Raw genomic sequence first — 13,028 nt, forward strand, 5'->3', positions numbered from 1 at the left:
GGGGGGCAGGAGTTTTGGCTCCAGCCACATGGAGCCCACGCTACTGCTGCTACATTGTCCAGGTGCAGCCTGGCTCAGCATGCTCTGTGACACCTCAGAGCCACAGCCACTGTCACCCGGGGCCAGCACCACTCAGCCCCAGCAGCCCCAAGCTGCCAGACAACGTGCAGAAACTTGCTGAGCCGGGCTGGACCTGCATGCAATGCAGCAGTGGCAGCATGGCTACCAGGTGGCTGGGGCTGATCCCCCACTGCCACGTGCCCTGTGGGGCGGGGGACGACAGGCTGTGGCATGAGGCCCCAGTGTCCCTGATGACCACTACTGCAGCCAATGAGTGCAGGAATGCTGGGGTTGGGCGGGGCAGGAATTGGGGGCTGGGACCAGGTGGGGAAATGATCAGGGGGCTGAGGAAGTGAGCGGGGTCTGAGAGAGGAAGCAGGGACTGGGTGGGGGCACATGGGCCCTGTGCGGGAGCATGTGGCTCCTGTTGAGAAATTTGGGAAATATGGTCCATATTGAAGGGATCTAGCACCTGTTGGGAGGCTGTAGCCCTTGTTGGGGGACTTTGTCCCCTGTTGAGGGGCTGTGGCCCTGTGGGGGGGAAGCAGTCTATGAGCTGGGTCAGGGACTGTGTCCTGTGGGGGGCAGGAGACCCACCCCTGCTTAGCAGCCCCGCCCCCCACAAACCTCATACCCCCAAGCCACCCCCACAAACCTGTCACCCACATACCTGGTCCTGTGGGTCAGGAGAGAGGGGACTGGGGTGGGGACAAGCTGTGGGTTGAGAGGAAGGGGCAGGGGCAGGGCACTGGCATATCAATGCTGCTAGGCATTGCACATCCTGGTGAATGAAGGGGGTAGGCGTGGCTCTGATTTTTTTAATGACAAAAAAGCCAAAGGTCAATGCAAAACTATAGATATTTAAAATTTATTTTATTATGATGATAGAGGCACTGGTAGACTTCTAAATTGCTTTAAAATCGTAGAAATAAAAACAAAACATTGCCCAACTGATTTAAATTCTCTTTCTATATATATGTATGTCTAGTGGTCTTTTGTTTTACTTGTGGAAGAACATGGATTTTGGGGTGTTTTAAAGAGTGACTTTGGGATTTTTTTTATCAGGGATTTTGCAGTTTTTAAATAGGCAACACCAGAATTCCTGCTAGTGAGGCAAGTGCCAGGACCCAGGCAAAGGAGCCTACTCCGAGCTGGCACCCGGCACCCAGCTGGAGGTTGCTGACCTGGCCACTTAGGGCCAGGAGGACATGCTTTGATATTTCAAAGCAGGCCACCATACTGAGAACATCTTCTGGGCGATGGCTGCCACACATGGCAGCAGTGTGACAAGGCCAACTGTGCTGCTACAGCCCACTGGCAACTCACTCAGAAGTGCAGATGCCTCTAGTGGCCATCCGCCTCTAGTCCCCATCTGGCAGGTGAGCAGCCCTGAGGCCATATGCTGTTGCAGGTGGCAACAAGTCACAGCGAGGCTCCCACCCCTACTGCCAGACTGCTGTAGTGGGTAGAGGGTGCCGGGAGTTCTCAGGGCTGCTGCAGCAGCCCAGCTGGCACAAGGGGTAGTGTCCCCAGGTACCAATTGGCTGGGCCCCAGAAGCTCCTGAGAGCGAGTAGCCCTGAGCTACTTGCCAGCGCAGCCCACATGCTGGCCCCAGCCTCTAGCTCCCCCTGCAGATCTGCGTGGAGCCAGGCATTTGTCTCACAGCAAAGCGCATGTCCGGGCACATGCACCGAGGCAAAAAGCCCCAGATTAAATTTGCACTACTTCTATTTGAGCTGCTGCAAGCGCACGTGCCTGCATGTGTGGATGCATCCTCTGAGTTCTTTACAACAAAAGGACTGCTCTTATTTTTTTGGAGTCACAAAACGAGTGAAAGCTAAGAGCTGGCATTTTTCAAGGTGTACCTTGAGTCTAACAAGTTTGAGAACCACTGGCTTAAGCAATATAATGACCATATGTCTATGTATCTAAACCTACAGTGAACTGCTTGAATGCAGTTTGAAACACGTGCACTGATGTACCCTTACCCCCTGTGAACCCAGGTGTGTAACAAGCAGCAGATGACCAGGTCACTGGCCCCAAGTGCTCACTTAAGAGGGACCCAGTCCCTGCCAAACATCCATCTCCCATTTTTTTGCCTCTGTATGAAGGGGAAATACAGTATGGGGAGAAAAGAAATGAATCATTTGAATGCAGAGCAGTCACACAGGGCCATATAGGGCAGACCAAGAAAATACCCAAGCCACTAATTGCTTCTCATGGAAGTTGGGAGATTACCTGTCTTATCCCCAAGAAGAGCACAAGCCCCATTTCAATACATTCCCAATGCCAACCTTTAGCTTTAGCTGTTTCATTGTGCCCTTATCATGTATATTTTAAGTATCATTTGCTTGCTTACTCGTTATGGTCAGATACTGAGTACAGTGCTACAATAAGTTGTCTACAGCCAACAGGAAACTTGTGTTCTAAACAGATTAATCAAGCAAATCAGAGTTTAAAATAAAACTTTTTACTGCATTTCAAAACATTATTTATCATAACAAATCACACATTGCAATGTATACAGGTACAGGCCTTTCCCAAACCCTTTGTTTGGTAGGTCTCCACCATGATGATCTAATACAAGTTATTCTACATAAAAACAAACACATATCTACATTTTAAAAAATAGATATTACCCTGTCTCCTGAACAGAAAACAGTTCACACGGAAACTTATATAGGAAAAAAAAATAGTATTAAAATATTGGTCCCAATTTCTGAATAAATAAGGTATTTTTCTGGCAGTTAAATGTTTTTATTCAAATGAGTGAGCAGATCTCATACATCTCATAAAAGAGTCCAACTTGGTCCTTGCAAAATGACAAGCTACAGTAGGATGCACTAGATGATAGTTTAAAGCAAGACAATGAGGCATTGTTTACACACAAGATTGAGTAACTGGTTTAACAAAGGGGTCCATGGACATCTATTGTACATACAACTAGGAGATTTACTGGAGCTTTTATAATTTCTACAACTCTTCCAACCAGCTTCATTAACTTGAAGTAAATCAAATCATGCAGAGATCTGGCTCAGCCAGAGAGACATACCGGGAAAGATAAAAGATGAAGAAGAACAGACACAAGACGATAAGCTTTAAGATCTTTGGCATTTTTCATAAGCAATTTCTTTGAAGATTTTTTAGTGTGTACGTTTTCCCCACTATCCCACATGCATACATCATACAAGCACTGTACATGTATAGTTACTTTTATATGCACACTTCCATGTATACACAAGTTTTTTCCTTTTTAAAATTAGATAATTAATTACACATTAGTTACATCTCTTTTCCATCCTCTCATATAAATCTACATAAATGCTGAGAAAATACAGGTCTTTATAAAATGTATATAAAAACTGTCGCACCTTAAATTGAGGCATAAAGAAGGGCTCTTAAGGGTCTTTTAAAACTAAATTATCAGAGAATGATTGGATTGGAAGAATAATCCATTACTTGGTTAGCTTTCTTTTGCAACAGGCATGCACTTTGCTCCACGGAAAGGTGGTGGTGTTGGGCATGACTTCACTGAATAATAAAGCCCTGCAATTCCTGCTCTACTTTAAGACCAATAATCAGTCAGATTAAAATAACCAATATCCAGTGGTTCTTTCATTTTTTTACTCTGTCAACCACTTCAGGAAAAATACCGGGGACTGGGAGATCTGTCCTAAATTTTAGTCCCATCTCTGCCACTGTGGTATTGAGTTAGTGGGATTTCACACCACCTAAGAAAATATCTTGGTACAAATCTCACTGAAATGTCATGGACTCTGGCTGCCTTCATGGCTCTGTGTCTCAATTTCCTCATACAGAATAGGGCTGCCCAGCTTAGTAATGCATTGTTGTTTATGGATAAAAAGTGCTGTCTATATAGGAATCACAGTATTATAAGAATGATATTTGTCTCAAGAGCCCATCTCCTCTCCCAAAATACCACTCATTTTGCTCTGTGAAGCACCAGGAAGAACTCCATAGGACATGAGTAGTTAGTAGCCTGAAGTCTGAGAGCTAGTGCACTGAAGCAACATGTCTACAAGCACTAGGTTGGGACCTGCGCTCTCCTGCTCAAGCACTTGTTTCTTAATGGTTTTAACTTCATTTGCTTCTAGAGCCATAGTGTTGACATCTCTGGATCTGGATAAAAGCAACCAGCATGCTGAAAAATCGGAGATGGCATTATAACCAGGCCAGACAGAAAACACAGGTCAGTGAGTTATGTTTTCTAAATTTTCTCAGCTCTTCCCCAGCAGCTGATTCCAACGCATCCGTTGCCAGCAACGGACCTCCTGGCAGAAGATTTGCGCATCAAAGGGTTAACCGCAGTTTTTCAAACGCAGACATACTGAATGAAAAATTGAGATACCGCAGGAGCTTTCAGCTTTCTGCTAATTATGATTAAAAAACAACTTTCTAAAACATAAATTGCTCTGCGTAGAAGGGGTTTGAGCACTGAATTAACGAGTCTTTGATACCCATCTTCTGTTCAAGCAGTGTAACTGAGAAAAGAAGAGCTTGCATATTGTATTGTAAATCTGTTGGATACGTTAAGAACTAGTTCAGAGCCTCTCCTCCCACCAGCTTTGCTGATCTGCTACCCTAGGAGGAACGATCACTTCCTACATACAAAAGAGAGTGCCGCCACGTTTGAGCCTCCCTAGGTAAGCTAAGTAAAAAAAAAAAAAAAATATACATATATATATATATATATATATATAGGCACAGTTGCACTTTTGTTTTCTTCCTGCATTAGCCAGTCTATACAGTCTCCTCTCTTGTTAAATTGGATCTTGAGGCCCAAAAACCAAGCCAGGATAAGTTCATGCGGAAAAGAACAGAAACGCACATCTCCAAGTGAACTGTGGCAGGTCCGCGACAGTGATTGTAGTGTTGGTTTGAACCAAAAAGGAGGAGTGGGGGAAGAAAGCGTGTGTGCGTGTGTGTACGGAGATGGATGCTGCATTCCAAACGCTGTCTGCATCCTATGGAGCGCTCCGCTTCTTCCTAGAGGGACTGGCATTGCTATATGGTTTCAATTCAACATACTGCACCTGTAAAAACAAATAGACATGACGTCTGCAGTTAGGTAACTCTAGCTCACTACAGTGTGTGTTAATGGCTCCCCGAGGACAAACTGAGAGAAACTAAGGAAGGTTCAAAAGTAATGAATCATTTTCTAAACACAGGAACATGGGGGATTAATTGCAGGAAGGATTTGAGAAGTCATGCATCATTTCTTGAAACAAAAATATTAAAAGCAGATTGTTCTAATGAGATGCATGGGACCCTACCTGGTCTCAGTAATGCAGGGCCAACCCTTATGTTGGGTTTGTTTCCGAGTTGTGTGGGAGCATGTCTGTCTGTGCGCATGTGCATGCATGGTGTGTGTTTTAGCCCTGGTAACTACCCATAAATTTAATAAACTCCTATTGGGATTTATAAAGTAAGTGGATCCTACTATCCTATATGTTGTCGTAAGCTACACTCAGATACTGGGGTCTAGACCTCTTTAATCATTTTAAAGCAGAAACTATTTTCCTGAATTGAACCTAGACAGAGTCCCTGCCCCCTTCCACAGACATTGGGCTTGTGATATAATGGTTAAAACATCTGGGATAAGCCCAAATGTGGTATAATCCCCAATGGCCAATGTCTGCTGCATTACAGACAAGTGTCCCCCTTTGAAACCATGGGAATCTTATGCCGAGGACGCCTTCATCCTCCTCTGTCTTTATCCATCACGTTTGCTAATAGTGTGCTGTTAACACGCTATAACATAGGGCATTTTATAACTCACAGTAGTAGCACAATGAAACAAAGGTGCTTTAACAACATGTACAGTGGAGTGGACAGAGATGGCTTTGATACTGCCATGGAATGGCTTTAATTAGCATCTCGTGTTGGATGCCACATGTGCTTACTATTTTTAGCATTTGTACAAAACTCCCCTAGGATGGCCTAGCCCATCAGACGTTTTACCAGCGCTTCCTCACAGCAAAATAGCTTCATTTTCCTTCAACAAAAAGGACCCAGAGATGACAGGAAGCATTCAAGGAAACGGTAAAATATCAATCTTAAATACAGCATAGATGGAAAAGCAGCTTATCTTTAAATACAAACATTAAAAGGACAAGTGCAAGGCCTTGCCACAAATCCAGTGCACTCCAGAACAACAACAGCAAAGATGCACAGACACTTAAGTGCCACGTCTCAATGATTATCTTTGCCGAGCTTCCCTCCCCCCCACCCCGCAAATCTACTGAGAGATTTCTCCCTAGCTATAAGCATCACCATCAGCCAATCTGGTGATCTCTTGAAACGAGTGCTGTCGTAAGCCTTTCCAACCCTGTTTTGACCAGATGCCTTGACACTGCATGGAGGCAATTATTTTCCAATCTCCAGCAGAGTGAAATCACAACAGGCTAGATTTCATCCCCCTTACTCGTAGCAGGCAGCACCTTACGCTGCGAATACCACTCATCAAGGAACCAGGTCCCGTTTCGGATGGGAATTCGGAGCTGCAGAGCCATGGCCCAGTGTCACCAGAGATTCAGGCTGACGACACCAGAATAAGCGATTCTTTATGTTTTGCATGGCTCATTATCAGATCAAACTATTTCCCTTCCTCTGAGAAAATAAACAGACCTCAACACTTCAAAGGACTCGCTGTTTGAATAATTTGCGGTCATCTAGGCAAACTAACTTTAATACAGAGCTTTAACAAAAAAAAAAATATAATAATAATAATTGACGTGACTGAAGTTGGGGAAAGCCGAACACTGGCGAGATTAACAGATCTAAACTCATGCTAGTGGAAGATCAGTCTTATCCAGGTTACATTGTATGGATCTCAAATATTTCTTTAATAAAAAAAAAAAAAAAGAAAGGAGTGAAGCGCTGTCCAAAGAGAGGCCTGGAGTTCAAGGTGGGAAGGGAGGAAGAGTCAGAAAGGCAGCTGCCACAAAGCAAATCACAGCACGCATGAACTCATGGAAATAATTCCCCCTCCCCTCCATCTCAAGAAGGGGGAATTCAGCAAAAACCCTTTTGGATGATCATCGCTATCAAAGAGACTGTGCTTTATCCGAGTAGAGGAGTGATAAATAGCACCGTTCAGGGAACCATGTTGATGATTCCAAGATCATTTTTAAGTAGCTCTTTTCAGGATAAAATTTTCCACACTCATCTTATGCTTCTGACAAAGGGTTTTGGCTCCCCTCTCTTCTCACAGTTATCCCCTCCCTTTATGGGTTTTCCTGATGCCTTATCTCAGTTATTCAAAGCATTTTTGGCATTGTATTCCCCAAGCCTAGGGCCTGGCAGCTCTTACTGCCGCTTCATGCCCCTGTTGGTGGTGGCCATTCATTACTTACCTTTTGAACATCAGAAGGTACCCTGGAGAGGAAATCTAGTAACTCATTATTGTCGATGGCGTAGGGATTTCTAAGCTTCTTAGTAAATTTATTTATGCCTAAAAACAAAACAAAAACAATGCAGACCCTCAGTATTTTTTTCCCCTTTAAATTACTCAGACAAAGGGGAGGGGGAGGAAAGGAGAATTCACAAGTAAAAATTAGTGTGAAAATAATGACTAGGCTTCAAGTCGTGCACATGTTGCTGTCATGTGGAATCATTCACTAATGCCTCTTCGAGGAAGAAAAGGGGATTATTATATAAAGCCCCTGCTTTACTTTGGTGGTGAAAATCCCATTACCGTGCCAGCAGAGGGGCTGTGGTTGCAAAACCAGAGATTGTGGAATTCATTCACTTTTTGCAGCAGGGGGAGGCATGTATGGATTAACGACCCACACTGCTCTCAAGTATCCCATCCCAGCTGGGCCTCGACCTGCTTCAGACCAAGTACAGCTCCCCGCAGAACACATCCCCTAATGCCCCATGGGAAAACACAGGAGGGCGGGGACAGAAATCGGGCAGAGGGCAGCTCTTTTCTTTCCTCCCCCCGCTTGTGTTTCTTTTGAAAAAGAAAGCTACTGAGGAAATCTCTTCCCCACCACGTTTCGCAGCTTTTTATCCTCTCACTGCAGAGCCAGATTTGACACGTCGATTGTATTTCAATGCTGCGGGAAAGTGTGAAAACTTATTATTAGGATTTTATTTTCTGATCTTGCTAAGGTTGATAACTTGATTTTAAGCACTGCTCCTCGGAGGAGCTGGGCCTGCTTCTGCATCAGGTGTACATGGTGCTTGCAATGGAGACAAGGATGTAGCTTTTGGATCATGACAGAGGGGGTAAGGGCTCATTTTCTGATTCGTGTAAGTAAAGGGGGCACTGGACACCCACGAGCTGGCCCCATCTCTAGGCAATCGCATGCGAATGAGGTGCAGGACTAGAGAACCTGGTTTCTCTTCCCGACTCAGACTTGCGACTTGGTTTCTCTCTACCCCAGTTTCTCTGCGTGTGCCTACACATTTGCAGTGTTCTTTGTTCTCCTCTTTAATCGACCATTTTAGATGGATGACACGCACTTTAGATACGCAAAGATTACGAATGCTCTAAATTATCCATTCTAATTGGCTTCAAAAAATTAAGATCTTGAAAGCAGAAAAAGGGGCGAAACCATTAAATGTAATAATATTCCAGCCCAAAATTTTCCCAGACATTTCCCTGCACGCCGTTTCAAATCCAGTAATTGCTACCTCCTCCCTTTCTCTCTATAAAATGTACCCGTTTCATATACGAGATTCAGCTCTTAAGCCATATTCTTGTAGCAAAATGCCAACACAGTTTTCTGTGTACCTGATTTTTAAAAAACAGGAAAATACCATAAGGTCTTTTAAGGACTTGCCACAGGGTAGTTGTTTAACATGTATCATATCTGAAGGCCCTGTCAGTCTAGATGATGTTGAATGAATGTATAGTATTTTTGTGTATGCTGGATGTTCCTCACACAGAAGCAGAAAAACATTTTGTTACTGAGCTTTTCATTCCCACGACTTTCCCTCTCTTCCCTTTGTTCTCTCTTTTGATTCAGACTTGTATTTCGTTCTTCCTCCAGCTCTGACTTTGGATGGCGTTGCCCACTCATTGTCCTCCTCTGTAGCCCTTAATGTTGAGAGTGACACCAGCTCATCAAAGCTGACCATTGTGCAGAAGCAGGCAGCAACGGCGTGGCTAGCCCGTGCATTCAGGATTGCACAGTGAAGCTCCCCTACCCCCTGGGTTTTGATCACTGCAGTTGGATTTGGGACTGCGTGTAACTGAGGAAACTGGTGATGGGATGCAAGAGCATGCTATGGAAGCATCCGTCTTTCCCTTGCTAGAGACCCACAGACAGAGTCTCGTTTTCAGCCCCTGGACATGAATGCAGCAATAAATCTTCATGTAAGCATTCAAGCCTTCTGCCCCCATGCTGGTGTTAGTGTTCGAGAAGCGTACACAACACTCGACCCCCCCGCCCAAAAAAAAATATATATAAAAAAGGATGTATGCTTGAATTCTTTACCTTAAATATCAAGGCAAGGAGGCATCCTAAAATTCTTCATATCACTGAATTTTAGCTAATAATATCACTAAGATTATACCCCTTAATGTTAGTTCAAATGATACCATTAAAGTCAAATAATGCTTAGACACAGTGAGTACAGCAAAACTGAACCACAGTGTAGGTAATGCATACACAGCAAAGCGAAGATGTGGCTAATCTAGATAACAACTGTCCTGAAGACACAGCAACATGACCTTCTGCCTGGGTTAGAAAACAGGGGATGTACCCAGCAGAGTCCCCAGAAGGTTCATACTTTAGTTGCTATCCCATGCGAAAGCCAATGCCTCTGTGTTTTCACTGCTATTGTCACCTGTGCTTGCTCGACTGAAGTTGGCTATAATCACATTTTCCAGGACACTTACTCTAATGATTTTAATACTGGATCGCAACCTTCAGAAGTGCCCCTTACTTATATTTGGTCAACCCTCCTTGAAATGATACCAAAATGTGAGTGGTTTGCTGTCCCCTAAATTGGGATCCTAAAAGGCTGGTTCAGACCCCTTTTTGTGCCCTAATATTTTGATAGTTTACAAAATATTTCAAGTCTATTATTCCTCCTTTTGACTCAATCACATCTTTCTCCCTTAATACTCCAGGCATCGCTTTTCTGTCCCTTCCACCCTTCCCCTGACATGCCAACTGAACCCTCTGTTCCCAATTCTCATCCCGCTCTGCACTGTCAATGGTCTGCTGTGGAAAAGGGACAAGTAGCTGCCTACAATTTACTTGAACTCCATCAGGTACTGCTTAGGGTATCTGATCCCCCAGGCAAGAGAAAATGAATAATATCTTGCCCTCTTCTTCTGCCTGATCCTGGGACTCATGATTTCTAACTTCCTGAATTACAGTATGCCAAGCTGGAATACACAAAGGTAAGAAGCCTTTTGCCTGGGACGAGTCCCAAATAAATTGAAATCTGGACAGAGAGCTGAGCCAACCTCCATGTAGTTTACTCATTCCTAAACATAAATCTACCTTTGCACGTTCTCATTCTCACCTCCTACAAAGCAACCAGTTACCAAGACACCTATTCATACTGTTCCTTAGCAGGTTTTGAGAGGAAATTATCTTAAAACAAACACTTGACAGCAAAGGAAGCACTATCTATTACTTATGGAAAGCGTATTTATAGCACTGAACAACAACTCTGTTCAGAAGCACGTCAAATGTTTCTCTGTACCTTTATTCTTTCCTCCTTGTGAAATACATTTTTCTCCCATCCCCTTCATCTCCCTTTGAAATGCAGGTTACAGGTGCATATTCCATTATCTTAATTAGCCAGAGACAAACAAGTTACAGAAGAAAGAGACAGTTACCCTACAGTATCCTTAGAAACTAGATGAGGAAATAAAACCTATCGGGTCATTTAATCTACTCTCAACTTGTGGTCAGGCAAGCCTGTTTCTCTACAGTATATACATGGGCTAGTGCTTTTTCTGATCTACACCAAAAATATCCTCAGCAACTGGTCCATCTTCTATTTTCACAAGAGATTCTCACACTGTTAGATATTTTTTCCACCTAATTTTTCCATTTGCTCTTTCACCTCCGGTACAGCCATGAACCTTCGTTTAGCCCTGAACAGTTTTTGTCACCATTCTCCATTTTGCAATCCCAAAAGGTGCTAAATAGTTCAAGTGGTTTGCTGAGTACCCTGAACTCCCAATGCCCTTTTACACTGAGATCCACAAGGTATGATGCCCCTTACTCCACTGGGTACCCATTGGAGTTATGGGTGTAAAGAAGAGTTTGGCACCAAGAGATTTACCTTTGTGGATCTGAGCCTTGATTTTTAAGTCCTTCACACACTTCTATTAAGTGATATGCCCTCTGCTATTCCTTCATGTGTCTGAGCCACATTAGCACTAACACTTAAATCATTGTCAAATTCTGCAGGTCAGCAGAAGCTTCAACAACCCAACGGAGAAGATGCCGGCAGTATCTTAAATACATAAAGGCTCCAATTTCTGATACCAGTAAAAAAAATTCTAAGAAAAAGCTCAGCATTGTCAAACTCTCAGTCCATCACTAGAAAGGCTTCCCCCCCCCCCCCGAAAAAAGTCTTTATAGAGTGTTCTTGGGGTCTTCATTGTCAAAATACTCTCCCCAAGACTACACTTGATCATCTGCAATGCCAACCTGACATTTATGCCAACATATGTTTACAGTGCTCTATACTGGGCAGAAAGGAACACCTATGTGAAAGAATGAGGGGATCCCAATTTGGCATGAAGTCCAGAAGCATGCAAAAGCCTATGGCAGAACATGGGAACCTTCCTGGACTTTCCATTACTGACCGGAGAGTAGCCATTCTTTTTCAGTGAAATGTTAAAGGCCAACTTGAATGTGAAATTGTGAAACAAGAAATCAACCAAAGACTGGATTGCGTTAAGTCTGGTCTAAATGGGGACTGTGGAGTCTTATTCCATTACCTGGATGAGCTTTTTGCTTCTTTGTCCATACAAAGAAGTTATTACTTGTTTGTCTCTTTCAGCACTGATCCCACTTTCTCCGCCCCCTCCTCCCCGCATTCAAATTCCTCGCTCTATTCGATAGCCTGCTCTGTGCATGTCCTTCCATAGTGTTTGATGAACTGAGCTCATGCTCATGAAAACTTATGCATCCCTGGTTCAATCAGTCTATAATATGCATCTTCCCCCTGGTTTCTGCCTGACTTCAGACTAACACAACTAAGTACTTCCCTTAGCAAGTGAACAGTTTACATTATTCCCCATTACGACTGGATACTGGGATCTCTGCATGACAGCGAGGTAGTACGGACCACTTACCCCAGATTAGAACAATGTACCTCAGCGGTATGAAATACAAAATAATCGTTGCTGCTGCCAGTACTAAACAGGCCAAGACAGACAGGAAAGGCACTGACCAGTTGAATGTGCTGTAAATAATAAGAAGAAAAAGAACCTTCAGAGTTACCAACCGTAAATGTGGAGCCTGCTAATAACTCAATGAGCCCTTTTACAATATTCAATGAATATAAACAAACAGTAAGAAGAAGCACAAATCCATTGGAAGACAGACAGTAGTTCCTTGAATCTATGCTATTCTGTCTCAAGGGTGTTTCCTCCAAGGAAGATACTCTGCAAGACTCACTTATGTAGCAGGTTGAGCATTTTTCTTCTTCTGAAGTACCATATGTTGCATGCACAGCTAGCCCGTGCTCACCAGATGTATGCATTGAATCCTGCCTCCACCAACATTCAATGCTGAACGCTCATCAGGATTACCCACAGAAGAGCATGATGGCAACGACTTGTAGGAAAAGGGGCTAGAAATGTGGCCGCTGACATTTTTTTTTAAAGAGACAGTCTCCGGGTATGCCGAGCCCTCCGTTGTGGTAACACGCAGTAAAGGATTCCACCTTTCTAATTGTATGGTCGTAATTTTTACCAAGCCATTACTGCTACATGAGAGCAGCACTCTAAGGCTGCCACATC

At 43.7% G+C, this 13,028-nt stretch overlaps 1 protein-coding gene across 2 annotated transcripts in view; it reads right to left on the bottom strand.

The window, feature by feature from the left end:
- Positions 1 to 2,515: 2,515 nt before the first annotated feature.
- The window catches only part of MCTP2 (multiple C2 and transmembrane domain containing 2), a 172,715-nt gene continuing 162,202 nt past the window's right edge, over positions 2,516 to 13,028 (bottom strand). For both annotated transcript variants that reach the window (XM_090028968.1, XM_090028966.1), the window contains 3 exons: positions 12,360 to 12,469; positions 7,438 to 7,535; positions 2,516 to 5,115 (listed from right to left, as the gene is read on the bottom strand). In XM_090028968.1, coding sequence (XP_089885094.1) covers positions 5,047 to 5,115; positions 7,438 to 7,535; positions 12,360 to 12,469 — 277 coding nt within the window. In that variant the 3' untranslated portion in view covers positions 2,516 to 5,046. The remainder of the gene's footprint in view (positions 5,116 to 7,437; positions 7,536 to 12,359; positions 12,470 to 13,028) is intronic.

This window comes from Crocodylus siamensis, chromosome 15 (assembly GCF_052110815.1).
Source record: "Crocodylus siamensis isolate JL-2025a chromosome 15, ASM5211081v1, whole genome shotgun sequence".
Lineage (NCBI taxonomy): Eukaryota > Metazoa > Chordata > Crocodylia > Crocodylidae > Crocodylus > Crocodylus siamensis.